The sequence below is a fragment of the Homalodisca vitripennis genome, chromosome 7 (assembly GCF_021130785.1).
Source record: "Homalodisca vitripennis isolate AUS2020 chromosome 7, UT_GWSS_2.1, whole genome shotgun sequence".
NCBI classification, from domain to species: domain Eukaryota; kingdom Metazoa; phylum Arthropoda; class Insecta; order Hemiptera; family Cicadellidae; genus Homalodisca; species Homalodisca vitripennis.
This window is the reverse complement of record NC_060213.1, coordinates 147,489,801-147,509,655: the sequence shown is the minus strand read 5'-3', so window position 1 is coordinate 147,509,655 and position 19,855 is coordinate 147,489,801. Positions and strand designations below refer to the sequence as shown.

General features: G+C 37.9%; 1 protein-coding gene across 1 annotated transcript in view; it reads left to right on the top strand.

Moving 5' to 3' along the window:
- The window catches only part of LOC124366481 (endothelin-converting enzyme 1-like), a 101,790-nt gene that overhangs the window by 40,029 nt on the left and 41,906 nt on the right, over nucleotides 1-19,855 (top strand). The window contains exons 2-3 of the mRNA XM_046823068.1: nucleotides 16,308-16,443; nucleotides 18,634-18,792. Coding sequence (XP_046679024.1) covers nucleotides 16,308-16,443; nucleotides 18,634-18,792 — 295 coding nt within the window. The remainder of the gene's footprint in view (nucleotides 1-16,307; nucleotides 16,444-18,633; nucleotides 18,793-19,855) is intronic.

Sequence of the window (19,855 nt, the reverse complement as noted above, 5' to 3'; positions counted from 1 at the left end):
TCGTGCTACTATTTTACTCACAACATTTGTAATTCTCAATCCCCTCAGAGTAGTCTAGTAGTACTTTAGTTTGTTTTGCTCTCTAATCACATTGCTCTTAAATACGATTTTAAAACATTGTCGTTTCTTGATAGGGGGAAGGGTTAATGATGGAAAATATGTTTGGGAGTCGATAGAGCACATCTCGTCGTGAGCGGGCTTGAAGTTGGATATGCACCGCGAGTTGGCGGTAGTAGTTATCTGACGGAAGTCTCTATTGCGATTGATAGCAATTTTTTGAAGGTTTCGATAAACAAGTATTCAATTTGATCAGTTTTCCTTTTCTTCATTCAGATCTCTACTGCTTGCTTTATCTAATATGTTGGATTCAAATAACCCGTGACCTAGATTGTTTGTGAGCAGTACGGTAATAATATTTGGACTGATCAATCAGACTTCTGGTTTTGACTTTTGGGATAAAGTAGTTGTAAAGAAGGGTTCAGAAGACGGGCCTGCCGCGGCGGGAGCGACCTCCGCGTCGAACAGTCCAAGGTTCGGTCACCCCTTATCAGCAACCTTGCTGTCACCTAGCGTAGGTAGGTAGGTAGGCTAGGCTAGGCCGTGTTTGTGTGGGGAGGCTCGTCTGTCACCGCTTATCGCCAGATAGCGCTCTACAAACACGGGCCGCTTTTAAAAGGCTTTCTATTCAAGGTGCACCAAACCTAAAACTGTGCTGAGAAATTCTGTGTTTGAACTTGAAATTTAATACTGTCGTCCCATCCCAATATTTTCTTGGGCGTTTTGGCGCTTTAGATACTTTAATTTACTTAAAATTCTCGTCTGGAAATCCACCGCCTCTATATTTTTGAGGTCGCCCTATCAAAGTATCAAAGTGCGCTTGGACGCAAGGCAGGGATGTTAACTCTTACGGAACTAGATGCAGGGACAACTATAGAACTAAAGAAGAACATAGAAGTGCAGTCTTCATACGACTCCCTTCGTAAGTTGTTGTCTAAGTAATCAATTACCTCCTTGACTGCATAAATATCAAAACCAGAATCTTTTCAAAATACATTTTGGTGTCAAGTGCATTATACACAGTTGACATGTTTTTCCAATGCCGCTGGAATAATCAGCAATTAACAACCACCCCCATATTCTGGTGTTAGCAGTGTGATTGGTGGTATGTCCGAATGTGTAAAAGTGTGTGTGGATTGTTAGAATATAATAATATAATGATTGACGTTTGCTACACAATTGTAATTGTATCAATGCAAGAAAGAAGTTATTATTAGGTAGTATTAGAACAAACATTAATAGGCATGAAGGTGCCTATATCTTTTTGTATTTTTCTATTTAATAAAATTCAATTGGACAGATAAAAATGCATATAAACATCTACAAAGAAACTAAATATGCGTTTAAACATGCTCATTGTACGATAAACATTTAAGATAAATTATTTTTAATAATTCTTCATGTCCTTGAATATAATACATCATAACTTGACTTTTGAAATCTGTAGGTGTTAAAAATTTATCCCATTTTCAATGTTTATCTAATAATGAGAATTTTCTCTATTTCAAATGTATCCTCATTTAATTAATTAGGACCTTTTAATCTGTCGGATAAATATTACATTTTCTTTTTTTAGGTCTAGAAAATGAAAGATTCATACCTTCGGTTCGTGCAAACATTCTTTAGTATTTTGTCATTTCCCAATGATGTGTCATTAAACTGAGGGTTCGTATTAGATTTTTTTAAATGAGGAATTCCTCTTCTAAGGGAACCATACTTACAAGTAAGTCTCGAGAATGTCAACAACAAGTCCCTTAGACCTAGATATCTTCTCTAAATGTTCTTCTTATAGCTGGAGTTTTAAAAAACTTAGAAGAAGCAGATCTTTTCATACGAATTCAGAATATACAGGATAAACAGATAATGTACAATAACTTTTAATGAGGTCCTATAATAAGTAATAACGAGAAAGCTAATATTTATTATAACTCTTGTTTTTCCGATAAGATGTACTGTATTTTGGATATGTCTGAATGCGATTAGGATCTATAGACTTGATCATCACTCACGTGTTCCTTGTATGTCATGTAGGTCTAGCTACATTACACGTGTTCCTTGTATGTCATGTCTAGCTAGATTACACGTGTTCCTTGTATGTCATGTCTAGCTACATTACACGTGTTCCTTGTATGTCATGTCTAGCTACATTACACGTGTTCCTTGTATGTCATGTCTAGCTACATTACACGTGTTCCTTGTATGTCATGTCTAGCTACATTACACGTGTTCCTTGTATGTCATGTCTAGCTACATTACACGTGTTCCTTGTATGTCATGTCTAGCTACTTTACACGTGTTCCGAGTGTTTATAGCTTTCTCAGAATTACTCAGTAACCCAGATAAGACTAAAACTTGCTTAGACAAACAGAAACGCTACCATCGCAGAGTAAATTACACTTTGCTTTGCTGTTCTCACCTTCGTAATCTTAAAAAATTAGTATACGACAATACCTAGGTACCACGGCTACGTACGTAAATGAAACTAATTTTACGAAGTCCTATATTAATGTTTTAAATGTTTGGGTTCGGTCTATTCCTATTGCTCGCTGTGTTGATAGTTCATCAAGACCTTAAGGTGGTTTTGTTCAAAGTAGCGGGTATGAACAGGATCCTGGGAGATCGAGAATGTGTGATAAATACAAAGACATTTGTAAATTAAATTTGGAGGACATCCAACGAAAGGTGCGAAACAGTTCTAAGACAAGGTTGAAACGCACAGTGTTTGTAAGAATATTAAGAGTATAATATTAAAAAATTTTTAATGTTAACATGGGATAAGCATACCATCACTTGATCGTGTTAAATGAATTCAGTACTTTGCTTAGTTTAATTAAATTCAAAATCAATGGATAGATTAAGTAATTTATAACAGTTTTAAGTACAGGGTTAATGCTCTAACCTTACATAATTTGTGAACGAAGCTCCATAAATTCGTCATCCTGAGTGTCAATCTCCAAGAGGAAAGGTTGGACATACATCTTCTGATTGTTTATAAACAAATAATGTTACGTTTTTATACAAATCTTTTACGGTAGTCATATTATACATTTAAAGGCTAGAACTACTTGTGTTTTCTTTCATACAATACAATCTTTCAAACCGTGTAAATTTTTTAGGGCACCGTTTACTAGTAAATGATTATGGACAGCTAAATCAGGAAACGTTATGCTCAGCCAAATCCTATGGAAGGTCGTGCACCATCATCGAACTAGATTTTACTTATGTATAAATACAGTTTCATGGGAAATGTATAGTTTATAACTCAGTACCTTCTAGATATTCCGTCAGTCCTTTGAATCACAAGCTTTGCTAACGCTCAGCCAATTATTTTTTAAACGTATAATTTTATGTATATATCATCTCCCTTCTCCCAGAAATATATTCTGGGATTGCCCACTTTAGTTTATAAGTAAAATTTGAAGATGTCTCAAACGCCCGTTTTTTATTATTGGTTGTATGGAGAACCGAATTATAGTTTGTAATACTGACGTGTACTGAAGTTACCACTTGTGGTTTTAACAACCTAATTTCGTGGACAAACCCTGGTCCATCGTGGTATCTTATTGATATCGACTTGAAATAGCAGGTACTTGTAGAACCTGTGATGGTACAGTGATGAAAATCGGTAAAGGAGCCCGCTCCGCTTCGTCATTATTGACGGTCGAGGCTGCCTCTGATGGCCACTGCCACTATATTGTATACCCTCCCTGCGTATTGACTTATTCTTGTGTGCCAGACGTTCTTCGTATTATGAACTGTCTCAATAATATTGTTAAAATATGAAGAGGCCAGGGCAACAACGATGATAGCCATTTTCCCGTATATTTTACGGATCAACACCAGTATTTTAGGCACCTCCGGTGATTACTGCGTAATATTAATTTTAACCCTCCAAGTGTTGTTCCACAAATTTTTGTCGGCCAAATATTCCCTTGCAATAATCACTTATTACAATATATTCCGGCAACGTATCGATTCGATTCATGCACCATTGGATTCGGGAAGAAAAAGCCTAAGGAATACCATAGTTTTATTCCTCTTTGTATTGTAGTTGCAACGTACCAAGTTAGTAGTTTGGAACATAAAAGAAAACGATGCAGTTTATTGTGACCGCTATGTTGTCGCTGCCGTTCGCTGAAGTTTTAGTAGTTTTTTTGTGTTTTAGTGTCGTGGTTAGTGTGTAGTGAGTTGTTAAGATATTGCAGTAGTGCAAATAAATATATTTTAGAATAAATAAATTTCTTTTTACAGAAATATGTTTGATGAATTATCGAATCTGTGTAGGCTATGGCAAAATGACTTGGCTAAAATTCATTTCACGTAATTAATTTTTTTATACTGTTTTCTTATGGTCAATTCAACCTATTTCATCAATTTTCAGTGATGTAAATAAATATTAACATATTTTGTAAAATTGTGTATTTTATTGTAAATTTGAATTTTTTCTGATTGGTACGCATTATTATATTTTATTTTATAAATTTGGTATTATTCCATATATTTAGACACAGTTTATGGTTTTCTAAAACTACATAAAATTTTCCATCAGATGTAAACCGTAGATTTATAAATTTGGATATAATACAAGCTTTGAAAAACGTTTTATACTTTGCTGTTTGAAAATTTTTCGCAAAAGTTTTGAGTAATGACAAAATGAAACTTTTTTTGACTCTTCAAAAAAAAGTTATGGAATTTATTTTACTGCTGCTGTACAGTTTACTTCATTCTGAGTAATAAAATATGCAATATAACATGTATTCAAGTAAAACTGTATTAGTAAAACATTTATTAGCACACTCTTACATATACACCCTATTTTCACAATTTATGCGCATCGCTGCTTTTTGTTATATAGCGTTATTATAGTTTCATAAATTTGTATAATGCTTATGTTTTTCTGAAACTAGAATAAATGTGACACAAAATGGCTATCTCACTTTTATAGTTTTCTTACTATAACTTGGTTTGCTAGGTATGGTCCCCCCCCAAATTAAAAAAAATGTAAACTTCGAATTTCATGGAAAAAAATTTTAGTAACAATTTTTTTAAGGCCAACTTTAAATGCTAATATTATTATATGTTTAATTCTGAACACAAAAATATATACTTCTATATATATATTACTTTTAATTTATATTTTTAATAAATTTTTTTTAAACCCTTGCACGAGGCTCTAAAACATGCCGCCACTACAGGAAAAAATGACCGCCACTAGGAGGGTTAAACCTGGACTAACAATTTAAATACATTGATTGATTGTTGTCATATTTATATCGAATTATGATAACCCACGTTAAATATATCATTTAGTAAGTATGTACAAAATTAAATTTTATCTTGATTCATTAGATTTCAGCGCTCAAATAAATTTAATTCAAATTGGTATTAAGTGTTTCGGAAACGATTTTTCTACAAATGTTGAAACAAGAGACATAAGTAAGTTTGGACGAAAGTTTGAATCTCCATTTCCAGGTTGTTTGGAAAGAGGTTCTGAAACAAAACTCCTGGCCATTGTTTCGCGTCTCCTCAGACAAGGTGGCCAGTTCGTACTTTGTCAGAGGAACGCCTGTCGGCCCATGTTGTCAGTGAACAGTGTGAGACAAGGAACTGTGGTCGCAAATCTCCCGCCGCCGGCCTCTGAGTTGTCAGCTTGTGACTCGCCGTGGATCATTGTGATACACCACAAAAAGCGTTTTAATTCCATAAAACTGGTGTATTCTGGAAAAGACTCCTAGACCTCCTCCGTGGTATTGCTCCTCGTGGACAGTAAGTTGTGTTCTGTGATAACTTTTTTCATACCACGAAATTGGCAAAGTGTCTATGTACACTGTCAAATATGTAGTCACTTGTTATGGCATTTAGCCTTTCGGAAGAGAAGTGGAATCTGGCCGGGTTCTTAGTTAATTTTGGGTATTACTTCTTGGCTTCTTTGAGGACTGATGCTAGCGTTGCGCAGCCGTCTAAATCAGGTAAAACCAAACCATCAGGACCAATGTAACTGTTGGAGTTTGGTGAATTATAATTAATCATTACTATGAGTACCAATAACTTGATAACACAAATTACTTATATATCTATAATATAAAAAATTAAGATAATACTTATATATATATATATATATATATATATATATATATATATATCTGGTTGATATTTTAACTATACCAATAATAGTAAATCGCTGTAAGGTCGTGAACCTTTCATTCTATCTTTACCCCGTTTCTTACACTGTGAAGGTCTGCGAAGCAGGTGGAGGTCGAGGCTCGCGGTTCCGGCCCGTGGAGACGAACACAGCAAGACGAGACACCCGATAGCCGCACGCGATACACTATTGTGTACCTTCAGTGACCGCAGATGCCACGGTCTGCTGCTGCCGCCTGCGGGGTGACGACACCTCGTCTCGGGTTACCTGTCTCACACACAAACTGGGAATATCTAAATGTTCAGCTTGTGTGATTCTCTCCTACTTATGTATGATTCTGTTGTATCAAAAGAAATTCAGAATCTGTTTTGGAATAACAGACTTGTCTTGTTATATGACAGACTGTCTCAAAAATTGTATTCAGTATTTCAACAGGGTTAATCTCAAAACAATCTTTTGTTAAATCATGTGTCTTGAACTTTGATTTGCGGTTTTAGACTCGGAGTATGATCCTGCCGTCGTGTTAGCAAAGTCCATACTGGAGGTAGTCGACAGTTCAAAATCCCCTTCATAAAAGGTTCACTTGGAATGATCACATTGACCACGTTTACCCAAAATTATCCCTACTCAGGTTCTGATGACAGCTTATTATTGACTGATTTATCCCAACTCGTGTGGATTTGTATTGTGCAGGCCTGTGCGACCAAATAACCAAATGAGGAGTGTGGTAGATATAATCGTGAATTTGGATACTACTTTGCATTGTGTCTAAACGTGCTGTGATTAGTGACCGGGATATACATCCGTGTGAGACTAGAGGCGAGGTAAATTACCGAACTGGGAGGCACAGAACGTTGGTTTATGAACTTACTCTCACAGACAATCGTTCATTTCATCAAGAAGTTGCCAAACTGGACAAATATGCCACAACGCCCAAGGCGGTGAATGCTTTTTAGCGTCACAAACATTTTACAATGTTAACAACATTTGGCAAACAACTGGGACACCGGCCAATCAAATACTAGATTGGTTTTTTCACTTTTGATTTTCGTGTGATGCGATTGAAATGTGAAGCATGACAACCTTGTCTTCGCAATGACGAGCGTGACTATAGCCTATTTACTATTCTAGTGATATCCTAGAAATGTAATAATGGAACATCGTTAGATGCCAACATGATCTAAAATCTAAAAGTCTTCAATAGGAACAAGACCTATACATACAGGCGCAATAAATAGACCGCCCGATTGTGCGTACACAACAATTATTGTGAGAATGATCAACTGTATTGTAATATTGTGTACCACACACTGGAGACGATAGCGTCGGATAGATGTGGTATGATAGAACGCTGTTTGTAATGGTCACGAGAAACGTGTCTTGGCATCGTACCCTGGACACGACACGCACAATAGCGGGTACTGTGCGATTCTGGACACACGTCCAGGCATGTGCATGTCTACACTATCAAACACTCGTCTCGGCTAACGGTCTTCTCCTCTCACAATAGTCTATCCTTCTCCAGATCTGCGGGTACTGTGTGATTCTGGACACACGTCCAGGCATGTGCATGTCTACACTATCAAACACTCGTCTCGGCTAACGGTCTTCTCCTCTCACAATAGTCTATCCTTCTCCAGATCTGCGGGTACTGTGTGATTCTGGACACACGTCCAGGCATGTGCATGTCTACACTATCAAACACTAGTCTCGGCTAACGGTCTTCTCCTCTCACAATAGTCTATCCTTCTCCAGATCTGCGGGTACTGTGTGATTCTGGACACACGTCCAGGCATGTGCATGTCTACACTATCAAACACTAGTCTCGGCTAACGGTCTTCTCCTCTCACAATAGTCTATCCTTCTCCAGATCTGCGGGTACTGTGCGATTCTGGACACACGTCCAGGCATGTGCATGTCTACACTATCAAACACTAGTCTCGGCTAACGGTCTTCTCCTCTCACAATAGTCTATCCTTCTCCAGATCTGCGGGTACTGTGCGATTCTGGACACACGTCCAGGCATGTGCATGTCTACACTATCAAACACTAGTCTCGGCTAACGGTCTTCTCCTCTCACAATAGTCTATCCTTCTCCAGATCTGCGGGTACTGTGCGATTCTGGACACACGTCCAGGCATGTGCATGTCTACACTATCAAACACTAGTCTCGGCTAACGGTCTTCTCCTCTCACAATAGTCTATCCTTCTCCAGATCTGCGGGTACTGTGCGATTCTGGACACACGTCCAGGCATGTGCATGTCTACACTATCAAACACTCGTCTCGGCTAACGGTCTTCTCCTCTCACAATAGTCTATCCTTCTCCAGATCTGCGGGTACTGTGTGATTCTGGACACACGTCCAGGCATGTGCATGTCTACACTATCAAACACTAGTCTCGGCTAACGGTCTTCTCCTCTCACAATAGTCTATCCTTCTCCAGATCTGCGGGTACTGTGCGATTCTGGACACACGTCCAGGCATGTGCATGTCTACACTATCAAACACTAGTCTCGGCTAACGGTCTTCTCCTCTCGCAATAGTCTATCCTTCTCCAGATCTGCGGGTACTGTGTGATTCTGGACACACGTCCAGGCATGTGCATGTCTACACTATCAAACACTCGTCTCGGCTAACGGTCTTCTCCTCTCACAATAGTCTATCCTTCTCCAGATCTGCGGGTACTGTGTGATTCTGGACACACGTCCAGGCATGTGCATGTCTACACTATCAAACACTAGTCTCGGCTAACGGTCTTCTCCTCTCACAATAGTCTATCCTTCTCCAGATCTGCGGGTACTGTGTGATTCTGGACACACGTCCAGGCATGTGTATGTCTACACTATCAAACACTAGTCTCGGCTAACGGTCTTCTCCTCTCACAATAGTCTATCCTTCTCCAGATCTGCGGGTACTGTGTGATTCTGGATACACGTCCAGGCATGTGTATGTCTACACTATCAAACACTAGTCTCGGCTAACGGTCTTCTCCTCTCACAATAGTCTATCCTTCTCCAGATCTGCGGGTACTGTGTGATTCTGGACACACGTCCAGGCATGTGTATGTCTACACTATCAAACACTCGTCTCGGCTAACGGTCTTCTCCTCTCACAATAGTCTATCCTTCTCCAGATCTGCGGGTACTGTGCGATTCTGGACACACGTCCAGGCATGTGTATGTCTACACTATCAAACACTAGTCTCGGCTAACGGTCTTCTCCTCTCACAATAGTCTATCCTTCTCCAGATCTGCGGGTACTGTGTGATTCTGGACACACGTCCAGGCATGTGTATGTCTACACTATCAAACACTAGTCTCGGCTAACGGTCTTCTCCTCTCACAATAGTCTATCCTTCTCCAGATCTGCGGGTACTGTGTGATTCTGGACACACGTCCAGGCATGTGTATATCTACACTATCAAACACTCGTCTCGGCTAACGGTCTTCACCTCTAACAATAGTCTATCCTTCTCCAGATCTGCGGGTACTGTGTGATTCTGGACACACGTCCAGGCATGTGTATGTCTACACTATCAAACACTCGTCTCGGCTAACGGTCTTCACCTCTAACAATAGTCTATCCTTCTCCAGATCTGCGGGTACTGTGCGATTCTGGACACACGTCCAGGCATGTGCATGTTTACACTATCAAACACTCGTCTCGGCTAACGGTCTTCTCCTCTCACAATAGTCTATCCTTCTCCAGATCTGCGGGTACTGTGTGATTCTGGACACACGTCCAGGCATGTGTATGTCTACACTATCAAACACTCGTCTCGGCTAACGGTCTTCACCTCTAACAATAGTCTATCCTTCTCCAGATCTGCGGGTACTGTGCGATTCTGGACACACGTCCAGGCATGTGCATGTTTACACTATCAAACACTCGTCTCGGCTAACGGTCTTCTCCTCTCACAATAGTCTATCCTTCTCCAGATCTGCGGGTACTGTGCGATTCTGGACACACGTCCAGGCATGTGCATGTCTACACTATCAAACACTCGTCTCGGCTAACGGTCTTCTCCTCTCACAATAGTCTATCCTTCTCCAGATCTGCGGGTACTGTGCGATTCTGGACACACGTCTAGGCATGTGCATGTCTACACTATCAAATACTAGTCTCGGCTAACGGTCTTCACCTCTAACAATAGTCTATCCTTCTCCAGATCTGCGGGTACTGTGCGATTCTGGACACACGTTATAAGTAATGGGAAGTAATAAGTTCCATATTTATTTGTTGCGGTTGCAACTGAAACCCATTATATTCTTAGCACAGAGGCTCTACTCAGAAAATATTACACTGCTCTTTAACCACATAAGTAGGCCTTCCTGTGGTTTTGGAGAGTTGCAGGCCACAAACTTTTAATATCGCTGGTTTGACTGGTTCTGGAAACCTGTCCAGCGCTTTTGTCACTTTACTAATTTATTGTTTAAGATTTAATCTAACAATAAATATGGTTACTGTTACGATGTATACGAGTTATTATTGTTAATTTGTGGAAACGTGTGGCCGTGTGTATATTCCAGAATTAATGTCATTGCATTTTTCTTTACAATATTTTTCCATCCACTGTTATTGATTCAGACAGTTTCATTTTAATTGATTTAACATTTGCGGTTAGATATGTGCTGTTCTTCGATGTCCATTGGGTCATGTCCAGATGTGACACAGACAAATTAGTCAACCAGTGTCCCAGATAAATGGTTAATCTTTATACGATCGTTGAGCATTATGTGTGGTTTATGGAATTCTCATCTGTAGTTAAGAGATACGGTAGGGTTCCCAATTTTTTAATTTTAAGGGAACATATTCACACAATAAGGGAACAAAATAAGAAATTTTACATCAAAAATATATTTCTACATTTTTAAATTTATATTTGAGAATATACATCATGTTACCGCCCTTGAAACGTCATAAGTCATTTATACGTTGCGAACTCTTAAGTTATTTATACTGAGTTTAGCTCCAGTCCACCTGCCTCTTAGTTCAGCGTCTGAAATCTGACTTGCAGACTTGACTCCTGAAATCTAGGGTCATGTTCGTCTGAAGGGATCGATTAAATAGTCGGCGACGAAGAACGAAGTAGTTCAAAACGAACCCCAACCCCCTCCGCATCGTTTCGACATCAGAGACACTCAGACTACAAGAAGTAGTGCAAACTAGGTGAAGACGTAGACTCATTGTCTCATCAGGTGCACAATTGAGCGCACTACGATGTTGAGACTGACACGATCCCGAAGTACGGTGGGGCAACCGAGTCTTCTACACATAAAGCAGCTCTGGTGGGAAAGGCTGATCCGATGTGAATGATGAATTTAGCTCCAGTTCACCTTCCTCCTACATGCAGCATCTGAAATCCGGAGTCATGTTTGTTATTTATACGTATCGTATACGTTATTTCCGACAGATGATTCTAAAACTGATAATCTCTTTTTTGGCATTAGCCAAACGTAGTAAAGTTTAACACTGAAATTCAGTGAAATATTCCAACGTTTGTCTGTCTGAGAGCCGCATTTTCTGTCCCAAGTCTCAAGTAAATACGAAAAGTTCGTCATTCAGACCCAATGAATCCCATAAGGCAGAGTCCCATAATAGCAATAATCACCTTCAGAAGTTAAGGTTCCTTTATATCAAATGGTTCTTAACAAAATGTGAGATAGATTTATTCCCATGTCAAGGCTTGCTTTCAATCAAGTTATGACCACTCATAAGATAGGTATGGTGGAAAGGGTTGATTCAATATGAATGCTGAGTTCGGTCCCGGTTCACCTTTCTCTTGATGCAGCGCCAGCGCCTGGGATCTGATGCTGTTACAGACTTGACCCCTAGAATCTGGATTCACGTTCGTCTGAAGAGATCGGAAAATATCGGTGACGAAGAAGTTCAAAATGAACTCAACATCGTTTCGATATCAGAGGAAGTATACTACAAAATATAAGTGAAGAGGTGTTCTCATTGACTCATCTCATTTGTGCACCTGATGTTATGACAAGTTAGGTCCAGATAGGACGATGCCCTGGTACGGGTAAATAAATCAACTAGTCTGGGTCTGAACATAACATTTAGCATGGGTTATGGCAATCCAAGATTGATAATAAACACAGGGAGACAGAGTCGCAGTGGTAACAACACTTCTATAATAACGTGATCTTTGTAATGTGACAAATTTGCACAAACTGGACACAGTCATTTTATTGGTACATGAAAAGTTGAAGGTATGATATGAAACTAATTCTTATTTCACCTTAAACTATAAACTAGATTCATATAGTGCCAATTAAATAGTTAAAACTATTTCACTGTGGTTGCTATACAGCAAAGTAGAGTTAGTGGAGTAACATGTAATAAATATACATGTTAATAACTGATCGGCTCGTATTAAATAAATAGCCTACATAGCTGACGACGGGCTGTAGACAACTGTAGCGTTCAACATCACAGTAGAAAGTCAGTGCCGCAGTGTTGCATCATTATCTCGGAGGATATTGCTTCAGCTCCCGCCGATTAACATGATGCAGTTTTCACGGTTTATCAGCTTACAGTTACACGGGCTGTACATCTGTAGCGTTCAACATCACAGTAGAAAGTCAGTGACGCAGCGTTGCATCATTACCTCGGAGGATATTGCTTCAGCTCCCGCCGATTAACATGATGCAGTGTTCACGGTTTATCAGCTTATAGTTACACGGGCTGTACATATGTAGCGTTCAACATCACAGTAGAAAGTCAGTGACGCAGCGTTGCATCATTACCTCGGAGGATATTGCTTCAGCTCCCGCCGATTAACATGATGCAGTGTTCACGGTTTATCAGCTTATAGTTACACGGGCTGTACATATGTAGCGTTCAACATCACAGTAGAAAGTCAGTGACGCAGCGTTGCATCATTACCTCGGAGGATATTGCTTCAGCTCCCGCCGATTAACATGATGCAGTGTTCACGGTTTATCAGCTTACAGTTACACGGGCTGTACATCTGTAGCGTTCAACATCACAGTAGAAAGTCAGTGACGCAGCGTTGCATCATTACCTCGGAGGATATTGCTTCAGCTCCCGCCGATTAACATGATGCAGTGTTCACGGTTTATCAGCTTACAGTTACACGGGCTGTACATCTGTAGCGTTCAACATCACAGTAGAAAGTCAGTGACGCAGCGTTGCATCATTACCTCGGAGGATATTGCTTCAGCTCCCGCCGATTAACATGATGCAGTGTTCACGGTTTATCAGCTTATAGTTACACGGGCTGTACATATGTAGCGTTCAACATCACAGTAGAAAGTCAGTGACGCAGCGTTGCATCATTACCTCGGAGGATATTGCTTCAGCTCCCGCCGATTAACATGATGCAGTGTTCACGGTTTATCAGCTTATAGTTACACGGGCTGTACATATGTAGCGTTCAACATCACAGTAGAAAGTCAGTGACGCAGCGTTGCATCATTACCTCGGAGGATATTGCTTCAGCTCCCGCCGATTAACATGATGCAGTGTTCACGGTTTATCAGCTTACAGTTACACGGGCTGTACATCTGTAGCGTTCAACATCACAGTAGAAAGTCAGTGACGCAGCGTTGCATCATTACCTCGGAGGATATTGCTTCAGCTCCCGCCGATTAACATGATGCAGTGTTCACGGTTTATCAGCTTACAGTTACACGGGCTGTACATCTGTAGCGTTCAACATCACAGTAGAAAGTCAGTGACGCAGCGTTGCATCATTACCTCGGAGGATATTGCTTCAGCTCCCGCCGATTAACATGATGCAGTGTTCACGGTTTATCAGCTTACAGTTACACGGGCTGTACATCTGTAGCGTTCAACATCACAGTAGAAAGTAAGTGACGCAGCGTTGCATCATTACCTCGGAGGATATTGCTTCAGCTTCCGCCGATTAACATGATGCAGTGTTCACTGTTTATCAGCTTGTTCACTTAATTCCCCTTGTAAAGTATTCCCCTCTTCTGAATATTGAATCGGTGAAGTCCAAAAGTATTTTAAATTCTTTTCTGAAAATAAATAGTTTTGTTGAAAAAATTACAAGGCGTTAGGATGCGTATTGATTGTATCTGTAAGATGATTCATCGCCCATAATTAACCTGTATGATAGAAAGTGAGGTTGTAAAAGCGGCGTTGCTATTACTGTAGCCTCCCTCTCGGCCGACCGTGATGGGACCGGACATGGTCGGATAACCTAAACACCGGTTAAACAACTTCAGAAATATAGCAATCATTGTAGTAAATTAATTGATTATTTATAATTTACAAGTACAGTATAATAATAACTTTGTATCAGTTATGTCTTAGTCACTCGTGTTAGACATTACTCGTTATTCCCAGTTCAGAGAGACTTGTGGTGACTTGCCAGTTTACTTTGCAATCCGTTCACGCCGCGTTGATAGACAAATCAAATCCTGTCGTCCTGGACAGTTTCGGTTAATCCGGATGGAAAGGGATGAAATGAAGATGGTCGCCAGTATGCGCCTCTTAAGAGCGATTTACGAGCGCCCGATGATAGGGGTTCACCTGTCACCATCCGACCGACGTTTTCTGGTTTTCCTACTAGAGAATTTAAAGATGGAATCCATAAAACACTAATTTTATCTTTACCTGATTGACATTCTATTCGATGATTAAATGAAATGACCAATTTGGACAGTTTTTTTTTTTTTAATTTTAAGAGGACATAGTCTACTTCTTAGCTATAAGGGTATTAGGATTACAAAAACTAAACATTGCATTGTAACAACTGCATTCATACTGTACCAGCCAGTTCTCACTGGAATTTAGTGATGTAGGCTTACCTCACAATTGTATTTAAAGTAAAAATTTGAAATTTCTACTAGGTCTGAATATAAATATGGGAAGTACTTGAAATTGCACAATGAATCGAATATACGTTAAACTTATCTCATATTCTTTACATATGAGTATTTAAGATCCAAAATGTAACGAATGTACAAATTCATAAATGCTATGAATTACATTACCTGTTATATGGCTATACACCTCAATAAAATTTGCATTTCAGAAAGTATATACTTATTTCTGAAATTCAAATACTTCAATTCTACTCAATTTGGTAATTTTTGTTCCTGTACATATTGAAATGGCAGTGTGTAAAACAAAAAATTTTATTATTTATAAATGCAATAACAACTAAATAATAACTAATAACAACCTAAATACCATAGTGGAAATAGTTGCTGTTTCAACCTCTTTGAACATAATTTTTGTAATTTTCACTGTTTCATGTGGCAAATGGTATCTTGTGAATATATCATTTGTTTCCTCACATTTCATGGAATTGGTTGCTTTAAGTTTATGTCAATGACAATCTTTGTTACAAGTTACAATACATCCTGTATACGTATTGAAAAGTATCAAAAAATGATCTTATATTAAAGAATTAATCTTAAAAACTTAAATCGTTTCCATACATTTGTACATTTCAGAGTATTTACGGTCACTTTATACAAAAATGATTTTTAAGGGTTCTGCAATGCTCTATTTGCTTTGTAAAATGAGTAATTATCAGTTTTACTTTATCTGTAGGCCTGACTTGAAATCTTATAAAACATACTTTATCTGTAGGCCTGACTTGAAATCTTATAAAACATACTTTATCTGTAGGCCTGACTTGAAATCTTATAAAACATATTCTAACTAAAGTTACATAAAAGGATATAAACACAGTCAAGGATACACAAGGAAAACATCTCGCCAAGTTGTAGTAGAGTTCACCTGTATTCTACATCTGCATTACATTTATAAGCCAAAAGATAATTTTCCATGTCCTTATAACAAGTAGTTTTCCGAGTTAAATTGTAAAAACTTGTTTGTGACTTTTCATTTAAATTAAAAGTTAGAAGAATCATTGATTGAAAACATAAAAGTACAACAGTTTATTTTTCATAATATATAAAGATTGTTTTTGAATACAAACTAATCTGATATGAATTTCTGGGTTTTTGGTCTTTCGTAATGTGTAGGACAAGCAATTAATGAGAGTGTTCTTTTTGTTTATGTATACATTAACATATCTGCCCTGAGCTCCGAGTTAACCTCTATTTTAACTCATTCTTTGTTGCTTTCTACAGATTCTGCCTAGGATGGACCCAAACGTTTCAGCCTGTGACGACTTCCGAGAGTTTGCCTGTGGCCGGTGGCTCCAGAACCATCCCCTACCAGCGGACAGGAGTGCGTGGAGTCTCAGGAGGCATTTGGAGTTCAAGAGTGAGTAACAAAAATGTTCCTGAACCACATTATATCATATTAAAGTACATGATTGTGTTAGAATGAATATGGAATTGTTATGAAAACAATTATGGTTTCCTTCAACAAAATGTTTCTTAAATTATTTAATAATAAACCTTTAAAAAAACTTGAATACCTGCCATTGTTATAGCATTGCCATTTTTTTATACAAAAAAATGAGTTTTGTCAGCGTATTTTAAAGCTGGAAACCTCTAGCTACTGGTATGTGTAGTTTTACGATGAATTTCTTTACAGATGTCTTTCCAAGGCAGATAAAATGTGATGAGTTTGAACTGATTGCTGGTTATGGACTGTTGTACATCAATCAAGATAGTGGATAATTATGGCCATCAACAGTCCATGATTGACTACTTACAGTTACTTGATGAGTAAATATAAGTTTGTGTAAATCTTCACTGGTTTTTATCTTTACTTTTGGAACTTTAAATTTTTTTTATACTTTTTAAATTTTCTTGGTGCTCCTTTAGGCCATTTTGGTGTTTTGTCATGAATGCATCACTATAGTGGTGGTTTTCCAATGTATATAAAAGCAAACCCTCCCTAATAATGTAGGAGTCGTCTGATTTTCAAAAGAAAATTCCACATACCTTTATCATCTATTATATATTTTACAATTCATGAGTGATAAGGTAAATGTTTTCACTGTAACTAACAAAAAGTTGCACTGTATTTTTAAAGCTAAGGGGCAAAATATAATTATGTGAATGTGAGAACGCACTCGATCCTGTTCTTGCAAGCAGCCTGCCAGCCCGGCTGTTGATGGTAGTTCGGGAGTCACCTTTAAGCCATTGGTCTCCAGGTTGAGGGTCAAATATGGCTTCTTAGCCTTAGTTTAACCCGTAAAATAATACATTCTTTACCCTTTTTTTAATTCAGATACTTTCAGATGTCTTATGTTAAAGATATAATCAATACACATCCAAACGTTTTTCTAGTTTTCCTTCTAAAGTTTACCCGTTTTAATTATTAATATTATCGTTTAGATGAAGTACAAAGAAGTTTGAGATAATCTTTCAATACAACCAATAAAATTATTGAAAAATATAGTAAGTGTTTTGATGCTTATTAATTATATCTGAAAATGAGATGTAATTCATGAAGACTACAACTAAAATGAAGGTTGTAAAAGTGTTTGAAATTTAACATTGTTCTCGTAAGGCTGAGATCAAGGTGGTTGCATTTACAACTGGCTGTAATGGTATGGAGTAGAAACTGTTGTGACTTCAAATAATTCGGTTTGCAAAGTTTGACTGAAGAATTTGAGCTTCACATTTTTTGAGATATTATTTATTATCCATTAATCAAGACAAAAACCATGAAAAGTAAATTATTACCTTGTTTCCATAAAAGTAAGACATATCTCATGAAATTTGTGTATATATTTTTTCTTTTACTAATTTAGAAAAAGCATTAAGCCATCAAAGCTTTTGATTAAAACGTAGAACCACAAAATAAGCTACAACACTACCTCAATTATTATCCTAAGTGATGCAGTTTCTATCATTATTGAAACATCAATGAAAACAAACTAAACGTAAAATGCAAGACAACAATACTGATCAAAAGGCTATTGTAAGACTAATCAAGATTTTGTAAATGGGAAATATGTAACTTCTGTACAAAGTGACAGCTCTCTTCCTATTCTGCAATATGACTACCAAAGGTTACTACTACATTGTGTGGTTAACAATCAAGTATCCGGAATAACTCTTCCATGAGAGTTTGGGATAGTTTATTATATTTGCCTTATTTTTTTAAGTTGATTATATTAAGCTTTAGCTTGTTTGAGGAGAGGAGAACATGCAATCTTTCACAGAGCAAACCTTTGGTGAGCACAGCGGATATAGAGGGAGACATCATGAGATGGAAGAAACATTTCACTTACACGAAGTGAGGTTTTTTGAAAACATGGCGTGTGTTTCTTGCCATCGTTTCATTTTAGTTTGTTGACTTGCTGACTTAAGCTGATACCTCTTTCCTATCTTGTATTTTTCCTTGTATGTTGGGGGCGAGTAATTTCTTTGATAAACATTTTCTGTCATTACCTAATCTGAAAATCCAATTTTGGAGAAATGATGATAGATTATGCCTGGTCTACTTATTGTACAGACAGTTCAGCATCTATTTGTAACTTGTGATGTGTTTCAGCGAGGGACCGGATTCGGCAGCTGATACAGACTCAACCACACCCCACTCAGATCAGTTCCTTCGCATGGAAGACCAAATACTTCTACGAGTCCTGCATGGCGATGGACAACATCGAAACTGCCAAAGAAGTCATGCTCACCAGCCATATCAGCTCTTTAGGTCAGTCACGTTTGTGTTGTATTGTGCTCATACGACGACGCATAAAAATGTGTTACAAGATTAACTAAACAGTAGATTTTTGAAATGTAATACACTTGTGAATTCTGCACCACTATTTACTGTGAATATGGGTGACTGTCTACTGAAAGTCTTATTGGAAGAGTTCTTTAATAATAAAGAGAGCAGTCTACTTGTTTTATGACTGAGAGCAGCTCAAGTAGTTGACTAAGGCGAGTCCTAGGAGGGTTAGTGGAGTCGTACGAATTAATTAAAGTTGGAAAGCTATTTCCTGTTTATATTTTAACATAATTTTCTTCATCCCTATAATTTTATCAAGAACTTGTCCAACAGAAATAAGTGGCTTTCAGCTTGTCACTGGTTTTTAAGTTGAGAATTTTTCCAGGAAAATCCAGTTGAAATTCTACCTTATCTTGCTGAGTAATATTGTGTTTGAGATGTTATAGGGTATAAAGCTGCATATAGTTAATGTGTCTGTATGTAAGTGATTTATTTCATGTTTGGCTTCACTTGATTATTATTATAGTTGTACTTTTTTAAAATTATTGAATGATCCACCTGTAATGTTTATGTTTTAGTAGTGAAACAGAAATGATCGTGTTTATTCATCAGCCAATAAACTGTAAGTCATGTCTGAGGTGATTTTGATTTAATCAGCTTCAACTAAACCACAATCTCTTACCTCAACACCAACTGTAAACTCAGCTTATTGTTGCTGACCATCGAGTTTTGTTGTGTTTTGGCTGACAGGTGGAAATTCCTTTTATAAGATTCTGAACATCTCACAAAATAATGATTATAACAGAATTCCAAGTCATATTGTCATTCTATGCTACAGACAAATTTAAACTTTATAGTGTGTGAGAGAGAGTGTTTAGAGTTTACAATTATCAGTAATTTTATTTACAGTATCTATTTTACAATTATCAAAATTGAAAATGGTGTCATACAATACAAATTGGGTAGTTTGATACAGTTGTATTCATGGGAAGTTGTTGGGACAGTCCAGATACTCTGCTATGTTGTAACAGGTCTTTGAAAAAGC